At 42.2% G+C, this 17,536-nt stretch overlaps 1 protein-coding gene across 1 annotated transcript in view; it reads left to right on the top strand.

The window, feature by feature from the left end:
• Positions 1 to 10,959: 10,959 nt before the first annotated feature.
• LOC137301503 (CXADR-like membrane protein) overlaps positions 10,960 to 17,536 on the top strand; it is a 92,121-nt gene continuing 85,544 nt past the window's right edge. Inside the window, exon 1 of the mRNA XM_067971028.1 lies at positions 10,960 to 11,328. Coding sequence (XP_067827129.1) covers positions 11,292 to 11,328 — 37 coding nt within the window. The 5' untranslated portion in view covers positions 10,960 to 11,291. The remainder of the gene's footprint in view (positions 11,329 to 17,536) is intronic.

The raw sequence follows: 17,536 nt of genomic DNA, 5'->3' as shown, positions 1-17,536 counted from the left end.
GTGGACAATTAAACAACTAACGGGAGGAGGAGGCTTTGTAAACATCCCCATCCTTAATGATGGCGGAGTCCAGCACGTGAGTGCAAAAGATAAGGCTGAAGCATTTGCAACCATCTGCGGCCAGAAGTGCCGAGTGGATGATCCATCTTGGCCTCCTCCCGATATCCTCGCCAAAAGCCAGTCTTCAGCCAATTTGATTTATTCCACGTGATATCAAGAAACAGCTGAGTGCACTGGATACAGCAAAGGCTATGGGCCCCGACAACTACATCCCGGCTGTAGTGCTGAAGACTTGTGCTCCAGAACTAGCCGCACTTCTAGCCAAGCTATTCCAGTACAGCTACAACATTTTCAGGCCTCTCACCCAATGGAACCGGGGCTGTACCGCCCCAAAAATGATGGGGATTGACCTACTGCCCCGTTCCCACCATCACTGTGGCCACGGCAATGTTCCTCTGGACCTACCGGTGGGTAGACAGAGCAGCCCCCCAAGTCAGGCGGTGGGTACATTTAAATTGCTAATTGGTTCATATGCCATTCATAGGGCTTTTTTGGACTGAACTGGGTGGAGCATGCACCATGCGTGCTCCGACTGTGTCAGCTGGTGTCCCAGCCGAAGAGGAGCCCAAAGATAAGCACTTCTTTATTTTTGTGGAGTTGGTGAGAATCAGGATTGCTTCTCCAGGCTCCACAAAACTAGCCTGGGTTACTGCTGCTCCGGCTCTCCCCTCTCCAGTGATCGGACTATCCTCCCCCTCATGGATCTGCCTTCTTCTGACCTTGATACCGACTGGACCGCCTGATATTGCGGTGGCCAGTCTACCGTCCCGATGCTAATGAGGTCTGGCCCTCAAAATGGGCCTCAAAGAGCCTTTTTCTAAACCCTAATATTAGTTTATAGTATATATAACATACTCTTCAGGAAAATGTGGTAGCCAAATGGTGCACAAAAAGGCCCCACTAACAGCAAATGAGATAAATGACCAGTTAATCTATTTTGGTTGAGGGATAAATATTGCCCAGACATCGGGAGAACTTTCTTGCTCCTCTTCGAATAGTGCCTTTTGTACCCATCTGAACAGACAGGCAGAGCCTCAGTTTATCATTCCCCATGGCACCTTTGACAGCGCAACCTCTCAGTACTGCACTGAAGTGGCAGCTTAGATTATGAATAGATCAGATTATGAGTTAACCTTCGTACCTACAATCTTCTGACTAAGAGGCGAGAGTGCTACCACTCAGCACAGCTGACACTTTAATACACATGCAAACAATTAATTACAGATTCTCAGTGGATATATTGCTTTGAGCACGATGTGTGCAGTGGTTGTGATGGAGTTCATTGATTAGAAACAAGAACTCAATGAGAACTGGGAAGGTAACAATTAATCGGAAGCAAAGAACAAACGTATCATGAAATGTGTACAGTGTTAATATTCTGGAACAAAAAAACAACCAAAATGACTCTCTAAAGCTCTCTCTATCATGTGGATATTGATATTAAGTACAAGTTTGCATACAACCATAGTCAGACACTTAAGCAATCAACAAAAAAGTACAAATTATGTATGTAGGAATTACTGTTGTTGTCCTAAAAAATGTATTTGTTGAGAGATACTATTGTGCCAAATCTTCATTAGAATAAATGAGTCACAGCTGAGATGTTTCTCGGATGTCTTTTTTTACTCAAATTAACCAATTAACGACATCTGTTGGGATGATGTAAGCTTTAAAAAGAATAGCAACAAGTGTTTCTCAGAGCCGGGGAAAATAAAGACAATGTGGAAAAAAGAGACCATTGCTCCTTTGCAAAATACGCGAACAAATTTTGCTAAAATTGGAGCTCAAAGCAGAGAAATCGGTATCGTAGCCATATTAATTAAAGAACCAATAGAAAAAGAGAGAAAATAAGAAGGTAGAAATAAAAGCCGACTCAATCTATTCAGATAATTTTGTCCTCCAGAATTGTTATTTTTCCCAAAAAATGTTTACTGCCTCAAAACTAATAGGTAGAGATAATCAAATGCTGAAGAGAACATTTCTCACTGATTCAAGAATTGATCAATTCTCTTTTGAATGCTTCAATTAAGTTAGTATTTTCTACACTAGATGGCAGTCCATTCCATAAATTAATGACTTGACATGAAGTTGTTCCTTATGCTAAGGTCAGCTTGTTGTTGCCTCACTTTATAATGGCGCCCTCTGGTTCTTCTATTGTAGTTCAGCACTCTCAATATCACCTTATCAATTATCTAAATTCTGGAATCACCTTTGTTTCTGCAGCCTCAACCCTTTCAATTGTCAGTATGGGTTAAAATTCCTCCACTCGTCAAGTCAGCATGTGTATATAAAGTGTTGTTCCTTGCTTTATAATCATGCTGATTTTTTTTGCTAACGTTGGCAAGTGGAGGAATGTCACATCTTATAATTTTTCTTAAGTCTGGTGACCACATCGGGATACAAAAATCCATGTGTAATCTCAACGATGCTTCGCAGAGTATCAGAGACATTCTCTCAACTTGAATTTTGTCGGCTAATTTTTTGTGTTTATAGTTGCTGCCATTTTGTATTATATTTTTAAAATTAACTATTACAACTAAATCTTTCTCTTGACTCAACTTATTTAATGATAGACATAAGAAGGAATGGAGCAAGAAAAGGCCACCTCAACCATCAAGCCTTTCCTTTCATACACCATGTCCAATTATCTAGTCATAGACTCTGCCCAACAAATGCAATTTAATGTCAGCAGCTCAGAGACCATTATGTTCTCTTCAACATTTGATTCTCTCTACCTATTCGTGTTCTTCTAACCTACAGTCCTCTATATAATAAGCTATGTATCCAGTTCTTTTTAAAGGAATGAATCAACACCTCATTAACTGCTTCTGTTGGAAGCATATCTCCTCTGTGGGGAAAAGATTCTTCTGGTCTTTAGTCTTACGTGAGGCTTGAATCCATTGCATTTTGAATCAAAGGCAAGATTGCCCCCAAATGTGTCAAGTTTATAGATCAAACTTTAATGTTAACAAGCTTTATACAATAGGAAAAACAGATAGCCCATTAAGCACTTAGCATCTGAAATCTGCCAGCTCCATAGATTTTTAGTCTGGAGCTACTGGGCTACTGCTAATTTTGACCATAGACCAGAATAAATTATTCAAATAAATTTAGTTCTAGTAATGAAGCATGGTGGGGAAAATATTCTTGTTTTGGAACACTGCAGCAGGCTCAGAACTAGGGAGCGGTAACTTACTAGGAAATTGACAATGGATTAAAACAAAAATGGATAATAATTCCATAAGCACATTGAATAAATGCAGTTAGTCTTATTAGTCAAAGTATAATTTTGACAATTAAAACCTAAGATTACAAAGAAAGAAGAAAGAACTTGCATTTATATAGCACATTTCATGCGCTCAGGACGTCTCAAAGCGCTTTCCAGACAATTAAGTATTTTTTGAAGTGTAGTCACTGTTGTAATGTAGGAAATGTGGCAGCCAACTTGCACACAGCAAGGTTTCACAAACAGCAATGTGATAATGACCAGATAATCTGTTCCAGTGATGTTGGTTGAGGGATAAGAATGAGAAATAGCTCCATCATACAAAACTTGTGTCAAAACCAAAACTTGCCATTTTGTCCAGTTGTGATTTAACCTCCACTATAGGGATGCACTGCCAATAGCAGTCATGGTCACATCCTCCCCCCCACCCCCCTCCCCCACCTTTTCTGCCTCTGCCCCCTTTCAAGCAAGCGTAAGGATCATCTGCTGTATAAAGCAATTTGCTGCCCATAGATGTATCAAGCATGTGACTGATACATTACTCAGCAGGAACGACACTTTCATTTCCTTTTTCACTGAACAACTACAGGAACATGACACAGCTGTCCAGTTTCACTGCACAGCCGCAATTCTTAAGTACAAAGAGGCTATAAATGGCAGCTATGTAGCCATCTGGGCAGCAGGTTCCTCCTCCTTCTCTGGCATCATCACTTGCTTCTCCTCATCTATGCACTGTGACTCACCTGGTGTTACTTCTCAAGTTCACTAACTGCATCCTCCAGGGTGTTTGTAGTTGTGCTGGTGTTTGCACACGTTGATGAGAGGGATGCAGGGTGTTATGAGATGCTGTCTTGTTCTGGGACATTGGTATTGCTGTCAGGAAAATCCACCCCATAGTGTACATGTTTTTCAGCTCTGGGGTTTTTTTTGTGTTGTTTATTTATAGCTTTTTTTGAAGATTTAGAGAAAAAATAAAACAAAAACACAACATAAAGGTCTGGTTAACAAGCACAAATGAATTATTACAAGATATAAACCCTTAAATCGGTAAGCATGGTGTAAGGCTTGGACAGCAAAGCCATTCAGCAGTCATAAAACCAAGAAGAGGTTTGCCATAAGCTCAGCATTCCCTGGGTCGCAGGTGATATAAACATAAAGCATGCAGCCTCTATGATGGGTCGAACCTAACATGGCAGAATATGAAGCTGTGAAGATGAGAATGAGGGTGAGATTGGACTCAGGAGCAAAGCTGACATACAGAAAAATATGCACCTTATAAGGGCTAAGGCTGACACAAGGTGCCATAACAGATACAGAAAATAAATGGAGCTAAATAGTTGTGCTTGGGTTACAAGGACTCCCCATAAATGTCAGTTATACCAATACTTTATTGATCCAGACCTCATTACAGCCTTGGTCCAAAAATGGACAAAAGAGCTGAATTCCAGAGGTGAGGTGAGAGTGACTGCCCTTGACATCAAGGCAGCATTTGACCGAGTGTGGCACCAAGGAGCCCTAGTAAAATTGAAGTCAATGGGAATCAGGGGGAAAACTCTCCAGTGGCTGGAGTCATACCTAGCACAAAGGAAGATGGTAGTGGTTATCTCAGCCCTAGGACATTGCTGTAGGAGTTCCTCAGGGCAGTGTCCTAGGCCCAACCACCTTCAGCTGCATCATCAACGACCTTCCCTCCATCATAAGGTCAGAAATGGGGATGTTCGATGAAGATTGCACAGTGTTCAATTCCATTCGCAACCCCTCAGATAATGAAGCAGTCTGTGCCCGCATGCAGCATGACCTGGACAACATCCAGGCTTGGGCTGATAAGTTGCAAGTAACATTCGCGCCAGACAAGTGCCAGGCAATGACCATCTCCAACAAGAGAGAGTCTGACCACCTCCCCTTGACATTAACCGGCATTACCATTGCCAAATCCCACACAGTCAACATCCTGGGGGCCACCATTGACCAGAAACTTAACTGGACCAGCAACATAAATACTGTGGCTACAAGAGCAGGTCAGAGGCTGGGTATTCTGTGACGAGTGACTCACCTCCTGACTCCCCAAAGCCTTTCCACCATCTACAAGGCACAAGTCAGGAGTGTGATGGAATACTCTCCACTTGCCTGGATGAGTGCAGCTCCAACAACACTCAAGAAGCTTGACACCATCCAGGACAAAGCAACCCGCTTGATTGGCACCCCATCCACCACCCTAAACATTCACTCCCTTCACCACCGACGCACTGTGGCTGCAGTGTGTACCATGCACAGGACGCACTGTAGCAACTCGCCAAGGTTTCTTCGACAGCACCTCCAAAACCCGCGAGCTCTACCACCTAGAAGGACAAGGGCAGCAGGCACATGGGAACAACACCACTTGCACGTCCCCCTCCAAGTCACACACCCCATCCCGACTTGGAAATATATCGCCGTTCCTTCATCGTCGCTGTGTCAAAATCCTGGAACTCCCTTCCTAGCAGCACTGTGAGAGAACCTTCACCACACGGACTGCAGCGGTTCAAGAAGGCGGCTTACCACCACCTTCTCAAGGGAAATTAGGGATGGGCAATAAATGCTGTCCTCGCCAGCGATGCCCACATCCCATGAATAAACATAAAAAAGTAGAGCTAAACCAAAATATGGGCATAAAAAAATCTGAACACACCACATTGCGAACAAAACCATGGACACAATAATTATATGGGGGGACAAAATGCTTAAAAATTTACCTGATAACCTAAGATACATGATTCTTCCAGAATAGGCTACTGTTCCAGTACATTTACAACAGTGGCATCTACCTGACAATGTGGAAAATTGCCCAGGTATGTCCTGTCCACAAAAAGCAGGACAATTCCAACCCAGTCAATTACCACCCCATCAGTCTACTCTCAATCATCAGCAAAGTGATGGAAGGTGTCATTGACAGTGATATCAAGCGGCACTTACTCACCAATAACCTGCTCGATGATGCTCAGTTTGGCTTCTGCCAGGACCGCTCGGCTCCAGACCTCATTACAGCCTTGGTCCAAACATAGACAAAAGAGCTGAGTTCCAGAGGTGAGGTGAGAGTGACTGCCCTTGACATCAAGGCAGCATTTGACCGAGTGTGGCACCAAGGATCCCGAGTAAAATTGAAGTCAATGGGAAGCAGGGGGAAAACTCTCCAGTGGCTGGAGTCATACCTAGCACAAAGGAAGATGGTAGTGGTTGTTGGACACCAATCATCTCAACCCCAGGACATTGCTGCAGGAGTTCCTCAGGGCAGTGTCCTAGGCCCAACCACCTTCAGCTCTTCATCAATGACCTTCCCTCCATCATAAGGTCAGAAATGGGGATGTTTGCTGATGATTGCACTGTGTTCAGTTCCATTTGCAACCCCTCAGATAATGAAGCAGTCCATGCCCACATGCAGCAAGACCTGGGCAACATCCAGGCTTGGGCTGATAAGTGGCAAGTAACATTCGTGCCAGACAAGTGCCAGGCAATGACCATCTCCTACAAGAGAGAGTATAACCACCTCGCCTTGACATTCAATGGCATTACCATCGCCAAATCCACCACCATCAACATTCTGGGGGTCACCATTGACCAGAAACATAACTGGACCAGCCACATAAATACTGTGGCTACAAGAGCAGGTCAGAGGCTGGGTATTCTGCAGTGAGTGACTCACCTCCTGACTCCCCAAAGCCTTTCCACCATCTACAAGGCACAAGTCAGGAGTGTGATGGAATACTCTCCACTTGCCTGGATGAGTGCAGCTCCAACAACACTCAAGAAGCTCAACACCATCCAGGACAAAGCAGCCCGCTTGATTGACACCCCATCCACCACCCTAAACATTCACTCCCTTCACCACGGGCGCACTGTGGCTGCAGTGTGTACCATCTACAGGATGCACTGCAGCAACTCACCAAAGCTTCTTCGACAGCACCGCCCACACCCGCGACCTCTATCACCTAGAAGGACAAGGGCAGCAGGCACATGGGAACAAACACCACCTGTATGTTCCCCTCCAAGTCACACACCATCCCGACTTGGAAATATATCACCATTTCTTCATCGTTGCTGGGTCAAAATCCTGGAACTCCCTTCCTAACAGCACTCTGGGAGAACCTTCTCAACATGGACTGCAGCGGTTCAACAAGACGGCTCACCGCCACCTTCTCAAGGGCAATCACGGATGGATAATAAATGTTGGCCTTGCCAGCGACGCCCACATCCCATGAACGAATAAAAAAAAACTTCCTCTCAGTCCAGGCAGATCAAGAAGGCAAACCCACCTTACCCAGAAAGCCAGGAGACAGCGATGCTCTACATAAACGTCAACAAGGAGTCTAAGGAAGCTTTAAAACACAATGAGGCAAATTGGGCTCAAGCATCGATGACCTTCTCCAAATCATACACCAATAAACTCCAACTTCAGGCCAGGTCCATTTAATGTCCAGGTGGGTAACATCTTCTCCACACTCTGCCCCCATCACATAATTCAGAGAAATCAGGACATTGTGGTGGAGTCACACTGGCATTTTGTTAGTTATGAGTTTTCCAATTATTCACGATGATTCAATTGTAGTCTACTTTTAGTTCTGAAAGACAAGTTATGTTATTTATAAATTACTTAAAATGATTATATTCTATTACAAATGATGTCATCTTAGGAAAAATCTAAAAAACAATATATCTTTAAAGTTTTATCATAAGTATGAACCATAAGGGGAAAAATGATCAATTTCAATTGGATTCTATTCTTCAAAAATTAAACAGAACTTGCCTTGCGGTTACTTGCTCTGTCTTTCAGTTCTTTTTGATGATATTGAAAGCCTGAAGGCCAGTTCTCTTGTTCTTCCAGCCAGCTCCTCAATGTTCATAGGAGTCTAGTGAATGATAATAACTAAAGACCAAATATCACAAAAAGTTATTACATGCCATGCACTTTCAACCTTAATTGACCATTCATTAAATATATAAATGGACTCGTATTTCAGTCTGGTGTTGCCCCCAGAAATTTGACAATCTTCAGGAGTAGTATTTTCTGGGCAGTACGGACCACCTTAATATTGAGGTAATGGAAACACGTGGATGATGTATACCACTGATGAATTGACAGCAAACATATCTCCACATGGGTACTGTCCACGCCCAACTGTCTGGGAAAGCCAAAAGCTGCAGTGTGACCAGTTATTTCTTCTGGAGTGGTTAATAAACTCACCAGTCCGCCAGAACAGTGCATCAGTCAGCTCATGTCTGGAAGTGACCATGGTGCCTCTGTTAATATCACAAAAAACGCCTCATGGAATCTGAAATGGACCTGTAGCCAGAAAATTGATTGTTACTGCTGCTTTAAAAGCCACAGGCAAACAGCTGGAGTCACTAAATCAAGTGCCACCATTTGGCACAGTTCAGACATGGGTTCCGTATTGAACATCACCCCACAGATGCATTGCTCCTCTGATATATTCAGGTTATTACGTAAGACATTGCCAGAACATCCCTTAACTGGTTCTGGCTCCTCTGTGAACAAGTCACCCTTACCTCCTACTGCTTTTCTGACACTGCAGTTGGAGCCACAAATGTGGAAATATCATCCCTTTTCCATTATTTCAACAGAATTTAATTCAGCCGTGGCTCAGTTGCCTTTGAGTCAGAAGATTGTGGGTTCAAGTTCCACTCCTGAGACTTGAGCACAAAATCTAGGCTGACACTACAGTGCAGCACAGAGGGAGTGCTGCACTGTAGGAGGTGCCAACTTTTGGATGAGATATTAGACTGATGCCTCGTCAGGTGGATATAAACGATCCCATGGTATTATTTCGAAGAAGAGCAGAGGAGTTCTCCCCGGTGTCCTGGCCAATATTTATCCCTCAACCAACACCCAAGAACAGTTTATCTGGTCATTATCACATTGCTGTTTGTGGAATCTTGCTGTGTGCAAATTGGCTCTCCCGTTTCCTACATTAAAACAGTGACTACACTTCAAAAGTACTTAATTGACTGTAAAATGCCTTGGGACATCCTGAGGTCATGAAAGGCGTTAGATAAATGCAAGTCTTTCTTTCTTTTTCTATGTTGGTACTAAATCCTGGTTCCATTGGGTCTCATAGCACAAGTGACATAAAACTTTTATAACAGCTGAAAATGCTGTGCTCAAATCTCTATTTGGATCCACCCTTTATTAATTGGCTGAATTAGTGTTTTTCATCCACCACTTGTAAGTATTTACTGTAGAATGAAGCCCAAATTGGAAAATGTGTTAAAAACATCAAAACAAGTTTTAATGCCAAAAATATTATTTATGCTTGGCACTGAGTACATGTCAAAAATTATCGCCAAGACCTGCAAAAATTGATTCCGGATAATTTAAAGCATTCACAGCCACATAAATACTGTATGATAATAACGTATTACATGTTAAAATTGTGCATTTATTTACTGTTAAGCAAGAAATTAAATAAATCTGTGCAGTATCTTCTAAACTGTGTTACTTAGCTGGTTTGTAAAATTATAGTCCTACCTTGAATTCACATAGCCAATCAAACTATAAAAAATCTGAAACTCACTTGTTTAGATATTTTGAATAGAAGCATGAGGTTCTCTGCTGCCAAGTTAAACTGTTACAAATTAAACATTCTGCAAATGTATTTTTAAATTGTATTTAAATGTTTGTTTTAATCAAATGTGAGGGATGTCAGTGGTTGGGTGCGAAAATTCCCCCCCCCCCCACTTTTGGATCTACTATCCTATCAAACTGTGGTAGATTGAGATAGATGCAGAGCAAAGTTCCACCTCTTTGACCATTTTTTATTTGGGAGGGAGGAACTATGTTTGTCATGATGACATCACATGCATGTGGGTTACAATGGGTGTTGATGTATCGCAGAGTCGTACAGCACAGATGGAGGCCATTCGGCCCATCCCGCCTGTGCTGGCTCTTTGAAAGAGCTTTCCAATGAGTCCCATTCCTCATGTTGTGTAAACAAAAGAAGAAAACATTGCCAAGCATTTTTCAGGAAGCCAGAGCCTCTTTAACGGCACTTTCCTTCCTAATTATTAAAACAGATTTTGATTTTTAAAAAGACATAACTAAAAGCGTATAAGAGGAAAATCTGGTATTAACATTGGAAATTAGACTATGGTTTGCAATCTTCAATACCGACATTTGTGACTTCATGTGATGAAGTTTGTGCATTGGTGAAATTGTTTTTTCATCGTTCCTATTTTTATTGACATATTGAAATGGAGCAAATATCAAAATAGGGCACTGACGCTCTAGTGACACATTGGAAGAAAAATATTCGGTATATAATTATTTACAGATACGCAACAAATATGAATCAGACTCTTAATGGTAAACAAAGGCATAGCTTTTATAACTAAAACATTTGAGTTGGATTCGGTAAACTGATGTGATTTATATTAGATTTAAAGTCTAACGCTGGTGGTATTTCTTTTTGTTTTTCGTTTTTAAATCACCCTGCTTCAAACGTTAACATGAAATAGTTGTTTAGAACTGCGAAACGAGCATCGAAGAAACAGATCCCACTCACAGTCAGCAATAATTCATTCTGATGATGTTAGCTTAGAAAGAAAAAAAACACCCTATACTTTTTGCAGACTTGTGGTTAGACTTGCGCTCTGCAACTTCCAGACGGGAAAATGTGTGTAATGCCAGCTCCGGCGGTCACTGTCCTCTCCATTCACCCCCTGAAACGAATCAATCAGCCCTCAACGTAACAGACCTGTCACATCAGATCCCAATAAAGACGAACCCAGCACACTCTTCTTCACATCTGGGCAGTTCAAATAAACCGAATGGGTTGATGAGGGACATGTGCATTGGGAAGATGTAAATATCCTGCAGTGGCATTCCTTCTCCTGATGTTTTAATGTGTTCAGGTCTGTCCCAGCATTCCAGTTCCACAAATCCAGGAGGCGGAGAAAAGCAGCACGAAAGTTTCTCATCAAGTTGTGGATTAAATGTCGAATTTTAAAAGCCACCATGATTTTGTTCTCTCTCACGTTTGTGCTGATGCTCGGTAAGTGGTTCGGAATAACAATTTTTTTTAGTCTCTCTAATCCAAATGAAAAGTTATATGTGTAAAACTTTATATGTATAAAACTTTTTGGATCGTTTCTATGTCTGGGTTGAGGAGTCTGCTGGCTATTTTGTACCAGTGTGGGTGAGGCTCATGAAGACTTTGAGACCTGCACTAATTTTCCTATATTCAGAGAATTCTTGTGTTACTTTGTGAAATGTTTTATCTTTATGGGTTTGTTTTTCTATAGTTTACTGAAACTTTTTAAGTGATAGTTTTTTTTAAAGATTAGCAAAATATTTTGTTGTGCATTCAATGTGCCACATATAAATACACAAGGTGATGCTGTCATGTACATAATCGAGCCTTGAAGTTTTTTTTTTAGTTGAGTTTAAAACTTTTTTCAGTGCAATTCACTAAGTAAAAAAGCAGCATTGTTTCCAAAAGATGTAACTCGACCCACATTGGAACCAGATGTGGACTGTTAGATTAACAGTTTCCAGACCAGAGAAAAAAAAAAGCGGCAGACTGGGTTAATGAATGAACACGGCGTGGGGGGGATGGGGGGGAGGTGGAGTTTATTAAGAAAAATAGAAAACCAATTGTACGTTGAAGAAAAGATTAATATTGCTTGACTGTTCTGTGAGTGTCTGTTTACCATTGAGTGTTTGATGGCCTGCCTGCCTTTTTAGCGTGGCCTCCGGGCCTCTGCTGTCGCGAGGCAACTGGCGCGAGCCCAAGCCCTTGACCTGGCGCGTGAGCCTGTGGCAGTTGGGTGTGAGCCACTTGAGGGACGCTTTGCAGCGCTTGGTGAGCTGCCCTGACCCTGCGCGCTATCCCTGCACCATCCTGGGAGACCGAGGGACTTGAGAGCATGTTAACCACGTCGGGAACAGCTCGTTGCTGCTTTTGTTGTTACTCATTCAGGGCACAGTCGCTGAAAGCTAAACAAGCTCGTTCTGCATTCAAAACCAGAATGCCAAAGGGTCTTAAAAAGGGATCAGTCTGCTTTCAGAAGATCAAATTATTTCCCTCTATATCAATTCTAACCAGTATTAGAAGAAATGAGAGATTAGTTTTGCTTTCTATTCTTTTTTGGTGTGTTTTGTATCACTGGATATTTACTGTCCAAATCTCACTGCACTCTTCACTTAGAAGGGGGCTCACCATCACCTTCTCAAGGGCAATTAGGGATGGGCAATAAATGCTGGCCTTGCCAGCGACGCCCACATCCCATGAACGAATTTTTAAAAAACTTACAGTTGCTTTTGTTGTGCTGATTCACTGCTTTTTTTCATTTCGAAAGATTGATTTTATTGGTATTTTTGATATTTACTCTTAGTATCACATTGTGTGCTTTTAGGACATTGCTTAAGTGCATCCACAAACTTTGGACTTTACATTAACCCTAAATCAATACACAAGCATGTGAACTCATCATTAACAACAACCTGCACTGAAACTGCATTTTTAGCATATCAAAATGTCCCAAAGGTGCTTCTCAAAAACTTGGGCGAGAGGGATGAGGAGAGAACATTTACGAAGCAGGAGTTAGAAAAGGACGAAAAGATAGGTTTAGATGGGAGTTTTGAAGATGAGAGATTTGGCAAGGTGGAGGGCTTAAGACAAGCATGTAACAAAGGCAATGTGGTTTAAATGGGGGATTTTAACTTTCATTCAGATTGGGATAAGCAGATGAGCTCATGTCAGAAAGTGTGTTCAGGACAGCTTTCTGTAACAATATTTTGTAAAGGCAATAAGGGGGCAGGCCATTTTGGATTTAATAATGAGTAATTAGCCAGACTTGGTTAACAACCTAATGGTGCGAGAACATTTATCTAATAGCAATCATAATAGGATCAAGTTCAAAATTGTGTTTGGAAGGGAGAAACCCGTAACAACTACTAAGATTCTAAATTTAGGTAAGGCCGACTTCAATGGGATGAGACAGAGACAGTCCACAGTAAACTGGGCAAATCTGTTAATGGGTAAAACGACAAACGACCAGTGGGAAGTGCTCAATAAAGAATTTAATGTGATACAGAACTAGTTTATACCCCTAAGGGGCAAGAGCTCTACTTGCCAAAACAAAAGCCATGGATGACAAAAGAGGTAAGGGACAACATAAAACTAAAAGAAAAAGCATACAAAAATGTAAAAAAAGCACAGATCCAAGCCACTGGGAGAGATACATAGAACAGCAAAGGGTGACAAAACAGATAGTAAGAGCTACAAAAGGGGAGTATGAAAAGAAACTTGCGAGGGATATCAAAATCAAAACAGAAATTTTTTACACATATATTAGGAAAAAGAGGGAGGTCAAGAGCAATGTGGGCCCCTTAAAAACTGATAATGGTGATATTGTAAATGAAAATAAGGAAATGGCAAACATGTTAAATAATTACTTTGTGTCAGTGTTTACAGTAGGGGAAGAGGTTAGCATGCTGGACACCCCAAGGAAATTAATTTTGAATCAGGCGTGGGGACTCGTCATAATTAACGTAAGCAAATTAACAGTAATGAAGAAAATAATGGCTCTAAAGAGTGACAAATCCCCAGGACAAGATGGTTTCAATCCCAGGGATTTAAAGGAAGTAGCTATGATCTTCCAAAGTTCCCTCGATTCAGGAACCATTCCTTTAGCTTGGAAAATTGCACGTCACTCCGCTATTTAAGAAAGGTGAGAGAGGGTAACCAAGGAATTATAGATCAGTTAGCCTAACATCTGTTGTCGGGAAATTACTAGAATCTATAATTAAGGATAGAGTGACTGAACACACCTTGAAAATTTTTAGCTGATCAGAGATGGCCAGCATGGATTTGTAAAGGGTAGGTCATGCCGGACGAACCTAACTGCATCTTTTGAAGAGGTGACTAAAGTAGTGGTCAGGGGAATGTCTACGGATGTTGTTTATATGGACTTCCAGAAGGCATTCGATAATGTCCCTCATAAGAGACTGTTAGCAAAAGTTATGGAATTGAGGGCAAATTATTCACCTGGTTAGGAAATTGGCTGAGCGGCAGGAGACAGAGAGTAGGGATAATAGGCAGGTACTCAAATTGACAGGATGTGACTAGTGGTGTCCCACAGGGATCTGTGTTGGGGCCTTAACTATTCATTGTATCTATTAACGACTTAGATGATGGGATAGAGAGTCACATATTCAAGTTTGCCGATGACACAAAGATAGGCAGCATTGTAAACAGTGTAGATGGAAGCTTAAAATTACAGAGAGATAGTAATAGATTAAGTGAATGGGCAAAACAGTGGCAAATGGATTTCAGTGTAGGCAATTGTGAGGTCATCCACTTTGGATCTAAAAAACATAGATCAGAGTACTTTCTAAATGATGAAAAGCTCGAAACAGTGGAGGTCCAAAGAGACTTAAGAGTCCAGGTACATAGATCATTAAAATGTCATGGACAGGTATAGAAAATAATTGAAAAGGCTAATGGTATGCTGGTCTTTATATCTAAAGGACTAGAACACAAGGGGGTAGAAGTTATGCTACAGCTATACCAAGCCCTGGTTAGACCACATCTGGAGTACTATGTTCAGTTCTGGGCACCGCACCTTAGGAAGCATATATTGGCCTTGGAGGGAGTGCAGCATAGATTTACTAGAATGATACCTGGACTCCAAGGGTTAAGTTACGAGGAGAGACTACACAAACTAGGGCTGTATTCCCTGGAATTTAGAAGATTAAGGGGTGATTTGAACAAAGTTTTCAAGATATTAAGGGAAACTGATAGGGTAGATAGAGAGAAATTATTTCCGCTGGTTGGGGACCATTGATCAAAACGGCAAGGCCTCATTTAAATAATTGTGTGCAGACTGCTGCCCGACAGCCGGCCAAATTCACTGCCTGGCTGGTGGACGGAAACAAAACTTTAGCGGCAGGAAGCTGCAAACGTGGACCCGTGGGAATGGTCCCTGGTAGTCATTGGTGGGGGGGGGGGGGGAGAAGCCTCAGGCCGTGATTGGGAGGGGGAGGGGTGAAGGAAGGCTGAGGCCGCGATGGGGAGGGGTGTGGAGGTTGAGGATGGGATGGCCAAAGACTTCCTTGTGAGGCCTGGGGGGAGCACTCCTGTGTCTCCTGGCCCACAAGGAGAGCTTAAAATCAGGCAAAGTTCTGAAACTTACCTGGGCTTCTTCTGGCCAGTCAGCTCTTCCCGCCGTGCATGTTAAGTAGGCCTCTGCCTGCTTTTAGTGGGAGCCTTGTCCAAAGCCTGAATCACCATATTACAGTGGCCAGGAATGGGATCGGGTTGCTCGATTCCCATATTTTAACCACCACCCCTGACCCTCTTCTGCCGTCGGGTTGGTGGGGGGGGGGTTAAAATTGAGGCCATTGGGTTCAAGGAACACCAGTGCATTCCTGATGTGCAGGTTTGAAGTGCGCTGTGGGGGGAACTTAAATGTTGAAGGGCAACTTTGCCAGATGCAATCAATTCCCAAGTACAGCTGGAATCTTGAAAATCTAAATAGTAAAAAAAAATTGAAATCTTCTACCGACACTGCTGGCCACATTACATTGCAGCAGAAGTAGGTAACTTGGTGTCCAGATTATTAAGATGGGCTGTGCTGTACTTTCTTTCCCAGTGGCCTCTGTGTGAAAGCATTCAGTAAAGCACCAATTAACATGTCCAACTCTTGGCCTGTAGCCAAGCAAAAGTTTCAGTGGTATTATAAAAAGAACATTAAACATAATATTTGAATGTATAGTAGGGCTATTTCAAAACGTTTCGAGCAGGAATTTACTACCCAAGTCAGTATTGCATCCACCAGTCTAAGAGCCAGACATTATCTCAGTTCAGGCCAGATGTGTGCTGCAGAATACCACATCCCATCCATCTCATACATTGGGATTAGCTCACAGTGCTGGCTCAATAAAAGACAAATATAAGGAATCTTACAACACCAGGTTATAGTCCAACATGTAACCTGGTGTTGTAAGATTCCTTACATTTGTCCACCCCAGTCCATCACCGGCATCTCCACATCATCAATAAAAGACATGCTGTATTGGTGAAAAAACTGAAATGCTTGGTTGGTTGGGAGCTTTTACAATACAAACTTTCACAGGAGCTCAAGGAGCTACCATGCATCTAAGTGAACATTTGGCACCTAACAGTTGGCAAGTCAAATTCAAAGTAGTGATGGCCGTTGGTTTTCAATTGCCTGATCATGGTATTTATGGTTGAAGTGATACAGAATGAAAGAGAAATGATACAGAATGAAAGAAGGAATGCCAAGGAGAGCAGCAGGTACCAGTTTGCCCGCACCTGCCATTATGCCACCAACCATACTGCAGTCTCTGGCACACCTACATGGCAATGGCCAAAGACAACTGCCTCTTCAGGCTCCAACAGAGCATAGACCCAGTTGCAGATCTGTGTCATCTGCTGTGAAGACACCTACAGTTGAGTTGTATCATAATGACAACATTGCCTGTGACAGTTAAGGTCACCTGCATCCTCAACATTTTCTGCTGCCATGCTTTGCCATGCATGCTACTTACAAGCTGTCATGGGGGCAGGGTACCCTGGAGTGCCAAACAGGGCAACCCTCCTCACTCCTACCTTATACAATGGCATCTACACTTTGGCAGGCATCAAACGTATCAACCATATCAATCAGTAGATCCATCTTGATGAAGTATTAAATAGACTGATGTGATAAGGCTCTGGAAATACAAAGTGCAGAGTGTTTGTGCAACTTAAGGTTTACATGCTGACCATTAGCTTACAAGCTGAAGTTTATCCAAAGAATAGGTTTATCCTCTGTAATCTGGAAGTTCATAGTTATGCTTTTTATGAGACCAAGAACCTGACACAAATCAGATCATCATAGAGGATTGCAAATGCTTGTGAAAAAGGAGAGAGAACAAAGCAGAGACTAGACAGAAATTTAACTACATGCTCCTCACTCCCATATTTTCTTGGTTCTGGGTGGATTTTTGTTTTTACATTGGAGGTACAAAGCCAAGTTTAAAAGGGAATCAACTTGAGGGTCTGAAAATCATACTGTAATTACCCTGACAGAAAGGTTCTGTTGGGCTTTTGCCTTGACTTGCCTGTGCACTTACATTTGAGCTAGAGGGTGTCATGGCAACACATGGAATAATCCATAGACTGGAAAACAAAGAAACATCAATTAGCAGATCTTCTAAAATTATATACTGTACCCTTGATTTGCTGAGTTAAT

This window comes from Heptranchias perlo, chromosome 33 (assembly GCF_035084215.1).
Source record: "Heptranchias perlo isolate sHepPer1 chromosome 33, sHepPer1.hap1, whole genome shotgun sequence".
Classification (NCBI taxonomy): Eukaryota; Metazoa; Chordata; class Chondrichthyes; order Hexanchiformes; family Hexanchidae; genus Heptranchias; species Heptranchias perlo.
The sequence above is the reverse complement of the archived record's forward strand: the minus strand, read 5'-3'. Positions and strand labels throughout refer to the sequence as shown.